This window comes from Mustela erminea, chromosome 1 (genome assembly GCF_009829155.1).
Source record: "Mustela erminea isolate mMusErm1 chromosome 1, mMusErm1.Pri, whole genome shotgun sequence".
Classification (NCBI taxonomy): domain Eukaryota; kingdom Metazoa; phylum Chordata; class Mammalia; order Carnivora; family Mustelidae; genus Mustela; species Mustela erminea.
Genome location: NC_045614.1, coordinates 20,206,563 through 20,221,455, shown reverse-complemented (window position 1 = coordinate 20,221,455; position 14,893 = coordinate 20,206,563). Strand labels below are relative to the sequence as shown.

The following is a 14,893-nucleotide window of genomic DNA, read 5'->3' as shown; positions in this document are numbered from 1 at the left end:
GCATGGATGTGTATAGGAGGTTGTTCCCTGGGAGCCAGGACCCTCGATTCTTCCTGAAGGTCACGGAAGGGACATGGCTCCAGCCCGCGAGGACTACTCGGAACTAGCTTTTGGGTGCCCGGCCGCAGCGGTGTGTTGTCAGTCTGAGCGGGGGCGTGTCACCAGCCGGCTTGGGGGTTGAGAATTGGGGCGCGAGATCCAGGGGCTTGGTCTAGCGTAGCCTCTGGGCCGGCCAAGCAGCACGTGGAAGGATTCCAGTGTTGGGGCGGGTAGCAATTTGGGGGCGGCACCCGGTGTCCAGGACTTGACGGAGGGAGTGGCCCGAGCCGCGATGGGGGCCAGGTTGTCACCGGACCCCAGGGCTGCTGTTGACCCCTTTGCTTCCGGGTTTTCGGGTTTAGAGCAGGGGGCTCGAAACTGGACACAGGAAAACTGGGTTCGAATTCTAACTGTTGCCAGATCACTCTGTGGGCCTCAGTTGCTCCTCGTACAAAATTCGTAGCCGTGTCCCACAAAGTGTGGCCTGTTGATGCCCTCCCTCACCAGAATCTACTCTTAACTAATAATTAGCTATGCAGTTTCCCGGACTCAGTCCCAGACTCGGTCCCATACCGGGGGAGCCGCGGGGGATCTGCGTTTGTAATCAAAGCTTCTGGGGTGATCCCCGTAAATTCCTTTGAAAACCCTAGGATTAGAAGGTATCCCCTGAGATGATCATGCCGTAGCCGGAGGCTGTTGTGAGGGGTATATGTAGTCTTGGCCTGTGTCAGGCTGCCCAATAATAATAGCTCTCCAATAATAATACCAACAGCTCCCAACTTCTCTAGACTGAGCTACCCCATTTCAAGCCCAGGGTGGGTGTTGTTCACCAAGAGCCCTCTCAGTAGAGCCCATCTGAACAGGAAGCCAAGCCCAGGGAGAGGAACATCTCGCTCTAGGTCACAAAGCAGTAAAGGGGCGAGCTAGAGTTCAACGCAAGTCCAAAGACTCCCAGTCCAGTGCTCTCCTGGAGCTTCCGCCTGCATTTTGGGAGAATGAATCTATCTCCGCGGAGGTGGAGCTCCGCTGGAGTTCTGGTGCAGGAAGGGCTTGGCCACCCACGGTTCTCTACCCGACTCCGGCGTAGGCCACGGGTAGAAGGGTGGTCTCCAAGAACCGAGACCCTGTGTCCGGCTCCTGCTGGAGGCGGAGCCAGATCCAGCGACAGGCGAGCGGGCCAGTGCTGGGCAGGCTGTGGGCCTGACAGCCAATCGGAAGCCGGGGGCGCGGGGAGCGGGCAGGGAGGCGAGGCACTGGAGCGTGGGGGACCCGCGGGGCTACTTGCCTCCGCCCCACCCCCGCGGAGGGTCCAGGCCCTGCCTGTCCCGGCCACCGCTGCCTGAGCCGGCGCTCGCGGCTGCAGGCGGTAAGCTGTAGCGGGCCCAGCCTGCGGCTCCGGGCGCCCTCGGAGGGCGGACCTAGGGTCGGACCCGCTGCCCCACGCCCTGGCCTCCTGCCGATCGCCACCACCTCTAGCCTCTCCGGCTGAGCTCGGCGCCCCAGAGAGGATTAAGTAAGTGCTGAGGTCGCAGCTTCTGAGCGAGAATGGAGGAATCACCGAGTCGCAGAGGCGGGGATGGGGGTTGGAGCAGGGAGGACTGAGGAACCTGGCAGAGAACGGTATGCGGGTTCTCCAGAGGTCGCGGTGCCAACCCATCTCACCCGTTTCCTTCTGTTGCCCTTTGGACCCTCTGGCAGACCCAGGCCCTGATGAGCAGGGCCTTTTCTCTGCTTTGGACCGAGGAGTAAACAGGGCCCAGAGCAAGAGTTAAGGGTCTGGTCCAAGGTCATGTCTGGGGTCAGAGGCAGAGCCACGGAAGAACCTGGGACTGCTGACGCGTTCAGCCTAGCTGGGGAGAGAGAGGGCAGAGAAGGATGAGCCCCCATATCCCTCTGCCAACCTTGCCCCTTCCTAAGGAGCCATCAGTGTGTACACGCCTCACACACAGCCATGCACCTGCACGGGGAAACACCCCACATAACATCTATTGGCTAGCACAGGGATGTATGCATACAGCCATGAGTCATGTACCCCCCTCTCCCTAGGCCCGGTCTTCTGCAGTGTCGGTGGGACCCCTTCCCACCTTGCCTTACTCAGGGCCTCTGGCCTGGGAAGGGGTAAGCCACACCCTGGTCTGGGCGCATCTCTCACTCTCGGTTCCCAAGGGAGGAGGGAGGAGAGGAGAAGCAACTCAGAATGGGAGCCCCATCACTGCATCTGGGTATATGCTTCCTGCTTACCTTGTTTTTCCTTGTCCCTGCCAGCCCCAAGCTCTCCTGTGGGGGTCCAGTGACCCTAAGAGCCTGCAGAGAAGCCCTGGGCCTGACATTAGGCTCTCTCCCCTTTCTGCCTTCTGATCTCTCTACACCTGTCATCCACCCCCAGCCCCTGCACCCGTTGCAAACACAGCCTGGATCACACAGTGGGCTAGGTCGAGGGGCTCCTCTGGCTTCCCCTTTCCCAAGTGGTTTGGCTGGGGTGAAAGTCGATATACTGGGTGCTTACTGTGGGTAGGGGTTACACTGAGCTAAGTCTTTTCTAAGAACTAGTTCATTCTGACATTTCAGTGACTTTATGACCCTGTGAGGCTGTGAAGGAGGGGGGGTATTTTTTTGTTTGTTTTTAATCTTGATCTTAGACTCAGAAGAACTGAGATCCAGAGAGGTGGAGTGACGTGCCAAGGGTCATCTGACTCTTGGGCAAGTGTATCCCTCCAGGAAAGGAAAGAGCTGCAGTACTTTTTTGTTCTCCAAGCAGGAGGTGAGGGTTATGGGGGGCAGGGGATGCGGAGGTGGGAAATGCAGGGAGTAGGGGTGTAAGGGTGGGTATTATGCAGGGGAGAGACTTTTTCTTTCAAACTTCCCAACTACCTTTCATATCTTCCAAGTATGATCACTATAATTATTATACCCTCAAAGAAGGGACATTTTCTCATGGGAACTGAACTTAAGTAAAGCATATGTCCTAATGTCCCCTGAACTTGCCCTTGCCCTCAAACTTATATTTCCCCAGTACCTTCAGGTACTTGATGTCACCACTGATTTGTGTCCCAGGCCCCATGTTTTCATTCCTTCTCTTCCAGCACCCAGGGCACCAGGGAGCTCCCTTTCTCCCCGGAGGTGGCAACCAGAAAGTATAGCAGGGGCCACGGGCTGGGACACTGCTGATGTCAGGAGCAAGTTTGCAGGCCGAGTGACCACAGGCAACCTCTCAGCCAGGGCCCTCTCAGCATCGGCATGGACTCCAGGATCCCGCCTGCCGGGGGCTGGCTCAGTAGCCGCCCACCCACGTCGGAGCCTGACCTGGAGCCTGCCACAGAGGGGCCAGCCTCCGAGACCACCACTCTCAGTACAGAAGCCACCAGCTTTAATGACACCAGAATCCCGGATGTGGCTGCGGGCACAGCTGGCGTGGGCACAATGCTTCTGTCCTTTGGGATCATCACAGTGATTGGCCTGGCTGTGGCCATGGTAAGAGCTAGGAGGCTAGGGCTGACCTAGGTGGCTGTCATTTGGAGGAGGGCGGGGGATAGGAGTGTCAGTGTTTTGATTTTAGGGACTCTAATCAGAAGATTACCGTCTGTTAATGATACCACAGTCTCCCTCTTCTTCAGAGATGTGTCTGGGGGCCCAGAGACCACAGGGGCTGCCTCCAGCTGGAAAAGCCAGAGAGGGTTCTGAGGATGCCTGACATCTTGAGCTGGACTGTGAGGACCACGGAGGACTTGGGGAGGAGGGTGTTCCAGGTGGAGGGTCCTGATAGGCAAAAGTCTGGAGGCAGGCAGGAGGGTCTGTGAGCAACAAGCAGGACAGTGAGGCAAGTTGGGGGGAGGGGTGAATAGGAGTAGAGGCCTAAAGGCGATGGGAACAGATCACAACCAAGGTGTGGGTAGGCAAGGCAGGCTGCTGGTGGCCTTCATTCACTTGGCAGGTATTTCCTAGGCCCCTGCCCTGGACCGAGCCTTCAGGTCCCGAGGGACTAGGGAGACCAAGGCCTGCCGGGTGGTTCTTATGGGACTAAGAGACAGATAAAACCAGTGATGCCAAGGGAAACCCAGGGGGACTGAGTTGGGGGATCGGGCAGGAGGACTCTCTGGACTGGGTGGTCAGGGACAGACTGAAGAGGCAACATTAGAGCTGAGACCCCGAAGTGGAGGCCTGGCCCCAGTACCACAAGAAGGGACAGACTGGTGCAGACATCAGGACGGAGGTGGACTGGGCTGAAGACTGAAGGTGTTCCCTGATAGGGGATATGATGTTTCCAGATCTGGTGTCTGTCCCCGCAGATATGGGCCCTACCTCTAATCTGCCACACGGACACTCAGAATGTCACTGAGGGACTGGTGGAGATGGTGCTGGCTAAGACCAGGAAGGGGGAAGGTGCACCTGAGCTCCCCCGGGAGCCTGACAATGGTGGCATCCCAGCCACCGCTCTGATGGCTGGCCTTAGGCTCAGGACTGCATTGCTCTGGCAAATAGGGCTGCGGATGGTCCATCCGTGATCTGGCTGGAGCTGCTTTTCAACCAAGGTTGCCATATGGGCCCTGTGGGCTCCGGATCACTGCCAGGGAACAAAGGATGGCCAGCAAGCAGGCCAGGATGCAGCACACAGTGCGAGCGGCCTCCCGGGGCGGGGGCGAGGCGGAGTGCCAGTGCTTCCCTTCAACATTCATGTGGCAGTGAAGCAAACCGAAACAGCCTCACCTCAGGGAAAAAGAGGGATCTGGAATCTGCCCTTGGAACTCTAGGCCAAAGATTGTGTCCCAGGAACTTGGGGGGCCTCCCTGATGCTTCCTTTTGGAGGAACATTCAGAGGTCCAGGGTGGAGGGTCTTCTTACCCAAACCAGAGAAGTAGGAATATTATGGGGCAAAGGCAGTGGAGGGCAGGAAACAGCTCCTGGGCATTAGGGGACAGGTCCAGAGGTGCTCCCTGAGGGCTGCCCCATCTCCCTCTGTACCAGCTGCCAGCAGGGCCAGGCTGGGTACCAGGAGGAGCAAATCAGTGCCAGGCTGTGTGCCTCATATAGACTGAGTGGTATGGGTGGGCTTCCTGGTGGAGTTAGGACTGCAGCTAGATGGAGAGGCCTGGAAAGGAAGGTATGTGGGAGGGTGATGTTGGTAGCTGGGGCAGAGGAAGCAGCAGGGGCAAGGCTGGAGATTGGATAAAGGCTCTGGCCTCTTGTGAAGACCCCTCTGTAGGACAGGACCACAGGGCTGGGAGGAGGGCTTGGGGCCGGGCCAGAGCAGAGGAAGTAGAAGGAGTCCAGGTGCTGGGGCTAGAGCCACTAGTTCAAGGCAGGTAGGGCCTGGGGTCTGAGACCCAGAACTTCTCCAGCATCTTGCCCACAGGACAGCAAGGGTGTCCTCCACATGTGACCTCCTGGAGGGGATGGAGAGCAAGGGACTCTTTGGGTTCTTTTCGGGCCTTTGGGGTTTCCCAGGAAACAAGCAGCAGGAGGAACTCTGGGCCAAGCTGGAAACCAAACCAGATTCAAGCTGTGAATGAGGCATAAAGGGTGTAAGAGCCACAGAAGGTTAGGGACAGAGTCTAGGGACACAACTCTCCCCCAGGCAGAAGTGGTCATGCTGCTGTTGGTCAGAGATGACCAGTTTAAGCAACAGCCAGATGATGGCGGAGTCCCTGGTGTCCCTGCCCTGGTGGTCGGCCCCTTCTTCCTCCCTCTCAACGCTTATTACAGGGCTGTCCTGCTCCATCCTGAAGCTCTTGGATCTTGTGTTTCCTCAGGCTGCCTAGGCCTTTATCTTCAAATCTTTACAATGGGGTTAAGACCCAGAGGCCTTCCTACCTTCCTCCAGCATCGGGGTTCTGGCATTTAGTCTGGGCTTCTGTCCAGGGGACTCGAGCTCTCCTCCCCACCCCATCCACTAAAGGCTATCAGCCTCCCATAGAAACCCCAAAAGCCCAGCCCAGAGTCTTGCCTTGAGCGCTGCCCTGCAGAGTCTAGCCACTACCTGTCCCCTGTTCTCTTTCCCCATACATGGCTCTGGGCCTGGGGCGGGGGGGATTGAGAGGAAGGGGGGTTGCTAAACTCTTCCCCTCCCCCTTGAAGAGTCCAGAGCAGGTGCTGAGTGGCTGGAGCTGTGGTCTGTAGTGGCAGAGAGAGCGCGAGCCTACTCCCCACTTCATAGCCCAGGCACTGGGGGCATCTGACACGCATCAAAAGGAGGAGCAAATGCAGGATGTGTGTGTCTCTGGGAGGGAAACACTTGGAGGACTTGGAGACCCATGGTTCTCCTGTTCATCGGCCTCAGCTTGTCCCTTGTCCCAAGTAACTGCCGGTTAATCAGGGGCTCCTTGCCCGGCCACCTGACACTGCTCCTTCTCTTGCAGGTTTTGTACATCAGGAAGAAGAAGAGGTAACTCCCCAGTTGCCATGTGGGGCTGGACCCCGGGGTGGGGAGTGGGAAAAGAGAGCCCCACCACCATCAGGGCCCCTCTCCCTTGTCCAGGAGCTGGATCCTTTCCTGCCCACTGAAGGCTGAGGATGATGACTTGGCCTCTGGGAACACCAAGTCACCCACGCCCCACTGCCCCCAGCTCCAGGTCACTGACTCCCCTGCCCTGCCCAGTGCCAAGAGGCTATAGCTTACACAAGGGCCTGGCCTAGGCAGTCCCCATGGACCCCACAGGTGACGTCTCTCTGGGCCATGGCCCCATCTGGTCCCAGGAGTGAATAACCATCCATCTGAGGGGTGGAGATGGTATCCACCATCTTGGATGAACTTGGATGGTATCTAAGTTCCAAAAATGCAAAAAATGGCCTTTCGTTTAATCCCAGGGGAAATCTGAACACCACCCTCCCCCACCCCGCCCCCAATGTAGCTGTGTGCTCAGGCTTAGCCGCTCAGCAAGCAGGGCCTAGAGGGCTGGCAGGAGGGGAAGGGCCTTTCGTGCCCCCAGCAGCCTCTGCCCCCACCCACAGGCTGGAGAAGCTCCGCCACCAGCTCATGCCCATGTACAACTTCGACCCCACGGAGGAACAGGATGAACTGGAGCAGGAGCTGCTGGAACATGGGCGGGACGCTGCCTCCATGCAGGCCGCTGCCTCTGCGCAAGCCGCACAGGGCAAGGTGGGCACTCCAGGCTCCCCCGGCCAGCCTGCTGGCTGCGTGTGACTCTGCCACCCCCGCCCTCCCTCCCTCCTCATGCAGCTTTCCAGCACCTGCCATGTGGTCAGGTGGCAGCTAGCCGGTATATGGGTTTTGTCAAGTTTGTTTAGAAACTGGTAGGATTTCTCCATGGCCACCCACACCCTGACTGCACAAGGCCAGGGCAGCCCTGGGAGCCAGCCCAGTTCTGCCCCTGCCAGCCTAGTGACCTTGGTAGCCCCCTTGGCCTCTCTGAGCCCCTGCTTTCTTATCCACAAATGAAAATCCCAGTTCTTGCCCTGTGTGCCCCCATGTCTGGGCTAGGAAAGCAGAGGACTGATGAGAGAGATTGCTGTGGGCTAAGAGCCTGGTGCCTTTGCCCCCCTGAGGGGCTGTGTTTCCTGAGTGGGTTGTGGGCGTCAGATTCTGGAACAGGGGCCTCTGAGTAGACTAGGGGGTCCTAGTAACAGGCAGACCCCAGGCAGATGGCGACCCCAGCCAGACTTGCCTCTTAACATCCAAAGGGTTGGGTACTTGCATGATCACCCAGCCAGAGCCACTGGCTGATTGCTACCAGTACCCCCCAAATCCCCGAGGGCACCGTGAGGAGGCCTGGCCTCTCCTTGACCCATGAAACCCCTTTGCATTTCTCCTTGCCTTGACCCCACAGCTTTGTGGGGGCATCTGGCCCTGTCAGAGGCAGAATGAGTGGAATGGATTCAAGAAGAGACCACACTGGGGCTCCAGAGAACCCCTGGTTTTGCTGCCAGTTCTATGGCTGCTGATTGGGACACATTCCCCATTTGGGGTATTTGAGATATCAGGCTGAAAACCTTGGTCCACCCAGCCCGTGGGACAACTGACAATTTGACAGTTGTTTCCTGGGCGCCTCCCTTGGGCCAGCCAGGGTGCTAGGGCTGGGAGGGGTGCGGAGGTGAGCCCCCTTCTGCTGGGAGAGAGGAGTGCATGCATAATTCATCCAGCCTCTAGGCTCACAGAGTAAGTGCCTGCTGGCAAGCTGGTGATGGCTGGGGGTGGGGGTGGGGGAGGAGTCATCTGAGCCAGATGGTATTTCCACGCTGAACTTACAAGGAGAGCATTCCAAGCAGAAGGCATAGTTGTGCCAAGCACAAACAAGCAAACCATGAAGCAAGGGTGGAAGTAACCAGACCAGAGAGTACATGGCCTTGGTCGAGGTCCTTAATGCCCTTGACTGTCTCTCTGCAGACCACGCTCCCCTCTCAGGGCCCACTGCAGAGGCCCAGCCGGCTGGTGTTCACTGACGTAGCCAATGCCATCCATGCGTGAGCGGCCCGAGGACCGACCTGGATCTCTGATGAAGATATCTGCCATCGTGCCCCTCGAGCTGCCTGCTCCATGATTGTTAAGACCCACTCTCAGGACCTGCTCTGCTGAGGCCCAGCTGTTCCAAGGACCCAACTGCTGGCTCTCCAGGCTCTTAGAGAGGGCCCTGGCTAGGCTGGACATCTGGCTACTGAGGTCTCCTGATCTGAGGGCCCTGGCATAGGGGACAGCCCTCCTCCTGTCAGGAAGGTTGAGAGTCACTGCTGGCTTGCTTGTGTCCTGCCCAGACCCCTCACCCCATGGTCTGCTCCTCTAAGGTGGAGGATGTGGGGACATGGCATAGGAGGGGAGGTGGAGGAGAGTGGGGAGAGGCTCCCCTTTGTCAGGGAGAGACCTGTCTTTGGAATCCGCAGCGTCCTCTGGAATAGGGAGGGGCAATCAACCAGGTCTTGGGGACAGGGTGTGGTGACACCCGGGGAGAAGCCCAGGGATGAACCAGAACTGCCTGGTGGGCAAGGGCACTGGGAAGAGGACTGCTCCTACCCAACCCATCTTTATTTTGGACATTCAGGAGGCCTCCCAGCCACGCTCCCTGGCAGGCAGCTACTGGCTGGGAAAGGGGGAGAGAGGCCGAGGAGTAGGTGTAGAGGGCCCTGAGAGGGTCCAGAAATGTGTTCACACGCAGGCATATGTCTGTCCTGCACAGGGTAGGAGGGAGACCCTCTGTATTGGCTCCACCGTCCAAGTCCACCCCACCCCTTTCTTTGTGCGGGAGCACAGGATAGGCCACTCTCTGCCTTCCGCGTTCAGGGGCTTAAAGGAGAGGGAAGCCAAAGTGAAGGTCGTGCTGCCCCCCCCCCCCCCCCCCGCATCTCTTCACTGGGCTCTACAAGCCAGGTAACCTGCTTCTGAAAACGGTTCCCTGTCCTGGTGTATATTGGGGATCTAAGGTTGTGGGAGAGGCTACTGGACTGAGGGCAGTGGTTCCAGGCTGTGGGCTATCTGGGAACATTCTGACTGCCTGAAACAGGGTGGGCATAGCCCCACAGAGAACAGTTTTCTTAGTTTTTGATAGCACAGCCCACCCGCCCGACACCCCTCAGGAATTCTTCAACCAGTTTGGGGCATCTAGGCAAGGCATGGGACCAAGCCAGACCCCAGAAGCTGGGCGATCTTCTCCACTGGGCACGCATGCACACACGAGCATGCAGAAAAGCATGCCCACCCCCCTACCCTGGTGCCCAGCTTCGCCACCACCACTGTCCCCACTGATTGGAAGGGCACATGGGGGAAGCAGCACAGACCTTCTGTTGGGCAAATACCACATGTCAGGAGGGGAGGGCCAAGGAGACCCGTGCAGGGAAGATTTGGGATGTATTCCCTCCTCTTGGTGCTATAAATACATTAGCACTTGAACAAACTGGAGGGCTGTGGGTGATCTTGGGTGCACAGACGCTGTAAGGGAACTCGGCACCTCCATGTGAGAGCATTAAAGATGTCATTAAGATGTTTACACAAAGAGAGTGTGAGCCTGTGACGCTTGGGGTGTGAAACCCCAGGAGGGACAGGATTGTTTAGGGGCTGTGGGGGGCCTGGAAACAGCCTGGCTGGTTTTCCTTGATCTGTCTGATGAAATGCCTCTGGCCCCGAGTTTGGGCTGCTCTGGGGCCTCGTGTCTCAACTGTGGAATTGCTTCCTGTCTCAAATGTGGGGTCACAATGGTGCCGTCCCCTAGGGTGGAGAGGCCAAGTGGATAGGACCTTGTGGGGCCTGAGGAAGGAGGGGGCTTGAACCCCAAGGTCCAAGGGGAGGTGGAGTGCTTCACTGTCCATAGGAACTGGGTCTGGAAGACAAAAGGGAACAAAATAATGGGGACTTTCCTGGAGCACAAGGGAGCAGGGGCTGGGTAGGAGCAGAAATCGTTAAAGGTTATTTGTATGGAAACCACCAACAGGGTTCAGAAGGGTTTGGGGAGAATGACCAGGGTGACCAACTGTCCTGGTTCTCCCAGGACTGCCCAGTTTCTAGCATGGGAAATCCCACAAACCAGGACTCTAAGTGACATCCAGATTCTCCCGTAAAGAGCTGAGCCTTCAGGCTAGCATAGGAAACAAGGACAGGGTGAGCACCCCAGTTCCATGGTGGAGGGCTGGGCTGGAAACCAGGCTGTGGCACAGGGCCTTTGGTAAAGGTGAGGCCCCAAAGCCTCCATGGGCCACCCAGACTGAGTCAGACAGCTGGGCATGTCAGTGATGACCCTGGGCTTGGCAGAGGGAGTTCCTCCCCCAGCCGACTAACAGAAAGTTCCCTAAGAACCATGGGGCAAGAGGGGAAGGGGTGGGTGGGCTCTATGCTCCCATCTTGTTGAGTAACCGCTCAATCCAAGAATGTAGGACCTACAGAAGACCCAATGTCTGAGAGACCCTAAAAACATGGGGCCTGCACAGTAAGGCCAACACCTAGGGACTAGGGCCAATGTGGAGGCTCCAGAAGGACCCCGACCCCTTTCTTTCCTCATGCTCCTTTCCCATGGGTAGGCCTAGTTAGGTGGTGGGCAGGGCAACATTTTGTAGGTGACGGGGCCACTGCCTCATCCTTGTCCCCTCACAGACCCCCTCCTCTTCCCTCCTCCCCACCTTTGCCTTGCTAGCTTTCTTTCCCAGCCCCGGAGAAGAACCAAATTCCCCGTCAGTTTCCAGGTCTCCCACAGAGCATGGGATCAATAGTTATCAGGGTAAAAGGATCCGGTTGACATGTCCTTGTGACCGTGGGCCTGGCAGGCTCACCAGAACGTCCCTCACTGCCCTCAGCCAGGCAGATATGGGGAGACAGTCACCTGCCCGCCCTTACTGCTCCTGAAATCGGCTGCTAATGGAGGCCCTTGGGAAACGTCCCTGAGGGACACACACGCATCCATCAGCGAAATCCCTATTCATGACTAGCAACCAGGGCTTCAGGGCAGAAGCGACACCAGCTTGCAGTGGGGGCTGTCAGGGTAGACATGGATGGGCGCCTTCAGAGGAAGCCATCTTGTTTAATGAAGTGAAGTGTCAACTTCCAGCCAAAGCGAATACAGTAATCCCGTTGCCTGGCTGCCGGCAGATGCCAGGGACGCCTGCGGAATGTAAAGGAAAGTTCTCGTGGAGGCGAGCCCAGAAACTCCTGTAGAGCAGTCTGACCTTGTAGTGGATTCCTTCCAGAAACATTACTGAGCCCAGCTCTGTGGTCCTGTCAGTGAACCAGCTCTGTTGGTTGGTGTCTGCATCTCTGTTTGAGACGGAAGGAGGCAGGTATCAAAGAGGAAAGAAGGATGAATGTGTGAGTGTGTGATGTGGGTATATACACACACTGTATGTCTACAGTGTAGACACTGTATGTCTATTATAGCTATGTCTTTATGCAAAAAAAGACAGGGACAGGGGCACCTGGGTGGCTCAGTCATTAAGCGTCTGCCTTTGGCTCAGGTCATAATCCCAGGGTCCTGGGATCGAGCCCCAAGTCGGGCTCCCTGCTCGGTGGAAAGCCTGCTTCTCCCTGTCCCTCTGCAGCTCCCCCTGCTTGTGTTCCCTCTCTCGCTGTGTCTCTCTCTGTCAAATAAATAAATAAATAAATAAATAAATAAATAAAAATCTTTAAAAATAAAAACCAAACCAAAACAAAAGAAGATAGGGACAAGGTCCAGGTGTGCCTGGGGGGCAGTCAGAGCCTGAGGCCAGATGACCCCAGCCCGTCCTGTCCAGTATCACCCCTCAGCAGTCTTCAATGTGGAGGGTCTTGGCTGAGGGTATTTGAGGGAACCCTAGGAGCTGCTGGGCTGGCATCCCACCTGCCCCTTTACATGTGGGTCCGCCCTGAGCACCTCTGTCGCTCCCACCTCAAAGCACCTTTGGCAATGGCCTCCACCCCCACTCATCACCCTGGTCTCTTGGATTCTGCACGTGGAAGCTCAGGGCAGGTGTGCGGGAGCCAGAGGAAGGTGAGCAAGTGTGCAGGGGGAAGGGGCAAGAAGGAGGAAACCCCAGAGTCTAGAGGCTCGCTCAGCCCAGGAGGGTGTCTGTGTGAGGAACAGAAGAGGAGCTGGGGCAGACACCTGTCTGGGAAGGGGGTTCCTTTTCCCAGCCCCTGGCTGGAGAAATGCAATAAGGGTCAGAGACCACCCACCTCAGCTTTGGACGGTCCCTTTCTTTCACAGGGTTCGGCTTGAAAGGTAACTCTCTGGGTGCCTGGTCGGTTTCATGAAAGCGGTAGGCCTGGGGTTCCTGTGTGGGCCAGGGCTCAGGGGAGGGAGAGGTCAGAGTGTCTCTCGCTAGGGACCAACATGCGTCATGTCTGATGCCCACCACGGCTAGGGAAGGTGGGCTGTCTCACTCCCATTTCATCCATGAGGACCTTGTGCCTGAGCCGAGAAGGGAGGACAGCCCAGGGCTCTGTGTTCAGCTGGTGCAGGGCATATCAGGTTCTGGGTTTGAACTGGGCAGCCTGGGCACAGGGTCCACAACTCTTGTCGCCCAGGCAGCCCTCAACATGGAGTCTTTAGGAAGAGCGATACTGCCTGTGCCCACCAGGGGAACAAGCCCCCACCCCCCTGCTCCTTTAGCCTGACAGGAGGCTGGGCATGTCGCCAGACCCCTTACATACATGCCTCTCAGGGGAAAGGGCCCCAGATTCAGCCCAGCTTTCTTAGGCAAGGGCTAGGCCTGGTTCACTTCAGAGGCATTGTGGCAGCCTGGATCCTGGCCCCATGTGCTCTGGGTGTACATGTGTGGTATTGGGGGGGAGCACCCACAGCCTTACCTGCCAGCCCTCCGTTCTCCTGATACATGGTCACTGGGGGCCAGCATCTCCCCTCTGGGGCTGCCCAGGCCCTGCCGGGCACTGTCAAGGAGGCCCCAGTCTCCTAGTCTCTCACACCTTTGTGGATCAAGGGTACCCACTTACTGGGGCTTCCTCAGTGTCTCCCGGGTGAGGCCCAGCCAATCCCCTCAACTTTTATCCCCAGCTGCACCCTGGGTTCTGGCCTGGGAGAATGTAGAGAGGGGACAATGGCAGATGTCCCAGCCATTAGGGCTGACAGGCCTCCTGTCCTCTAGCCACTGGTTGAAAGGGAGAGAAATGAGATGTTCTCCCTGGCATTCCCAGTACACTTCCTTTGGAGGCCTGGAGGCCTGGGTTAGGAGGGGCAGTCCACTCTACTACCTGGGGTGCAGCAAGAGATGAAAGGGCTCAGGGTAATAACAATGCCAGTGATGATAACAGTAATATTAAATAATAATGACATGTGATCCAAGGGGCTCACACCAATGGGCATGACACAGTGGACCACTCATGGGGAGAGGGCAGAGTCAGACATCCCTGTGCCAGCAGGACTGCCATTCAGTTCACAGGTATCCACGGCCTGAATCTGGTCTTCGTAACAATTACCCTGGATGGGAATGATCCTACACGATCTCACTTTATTTCTCGTGTCCGTGGTAAGGGCCGACCATCACTCATCTTACAGGGGAAGAGATCAGCACCCAGAAACTGAGGTTATCAGGTTCAGGGCCAGGGGCTCCGCTCTTCTTCCACACCATTCCAGAAAGGAGTCTCAGACAAACCCTAAAAACGGGAGCGTGATGGAGCCTGACAAGGCACCCAGAAGGCCCTGCCCACTTGGGCCCCCATCTGCTTCCTAGGCTCCAATGCCAGCCCCTGCTGTGACCAGCTGATGGCCGCAGGCATTGCAAGGGGCCTTCCTATGTGACTGCCGGGTGACCACCCCCACCAGGTCACATGTCTGGTGCTGACCACCTCCATCCCCCCAGTTCTCCTCAGACCCCATTATTGAATCCCGTCCCTGCACCAGCCTCTCCCCTGTTTGGTGTGGTGCAAGCCCCATGTCAGGGGCTCGTCTGACAAGCCAGGACTAGGGTGATGTGAACAGGAGCCTAGGAGTCACTCACTCAGGGGCTGATGTGGCACTTGCATCAACCTGAGTGTGAGCGCCTCCAGCAATCTGTGCCCCGAGGTGCCTCACTTGCCTCATTCTAGTCCTGGCCATGCGACTGAGGCTCCTCTGGGGTCAGGGCCCAACAGGCAGACACTGATTCCCCACCCCCCAACTTCCTTCCTAGCAGCCTGGAGGCCCTGGTAAGCCATGCAGTGAGGGTGAGGGCCCATGGCCTGGCTGGAGCTCCCGGAGAGGCTCCTTACTGGGAGAAGGCTGAGGACACCAGATTGTGAGAGATTTAACTGACCCTAACGGGTCAGTAAAGTGACACTCAACAAGGTGAAGCCTTGGCCGAAGGAGGAGGGCAGGCCTCCCTCTGTAAGTCCCCATGGGTGGGTCCGACCTGGAGTTTGTGTGTGCGTGTAAACCTCCTAGGACACCCTCAGGTAGAATCAGAACCCATATAGTCCCCCAGCGCCCCAGAGCATGGGCCCCATTTGTGCCCTCAT

At 57.4% G+C, this 14,893-nt stretch overlaps 1 protein-coding gene across 5 annotated transcripts; it reads left to right on the top strand.

The window, feature by feature from the left end:
- Positions 1-42: 42 nt before the first annotated feature.
- Positions 43-9,978, top strand: C1H3orf18 (chromosome 1 C3orf18 homolog). Of its 5 annotated transcripts, none has more exons than XM_032320854.1 (6): positions 43-130; positions 2,679-2,800; positions 3,123-3,510; positions 6,393-6,418; positions 6,985-7,132; positions 8,378-9,978. In XM_032320854.1, the coding sequence occupies exons 3-6, from the start codon at positions 3,277-3,279 to the stop codon at positions 8,456-8,458; spliced, it is 489 nt and encodes a 162-aa protein (XP_032176745.1). In that variant the 5' UTR covers positions 43-130; positions 2,679-2,800; positions 3,123-3,276; the 3' UTR covers positions 8,459-9,978. The 5 variants fall into 5 exon arrangements, with proteins under 5 accessions (XP_032176745.1, XP_032176728.1, XP_032176761.1 ...); XM_032320837.1 differs by lacking the exon at positions 43-130 and adding an exon at positions 167-1,552; XM_032320844.1 differs by lacking the exon at positions 43-130 and adding an exon at positions 1,559-2,157.
- Positions 9,979-14,893: the final 4,915 nt, after the last annotated feature.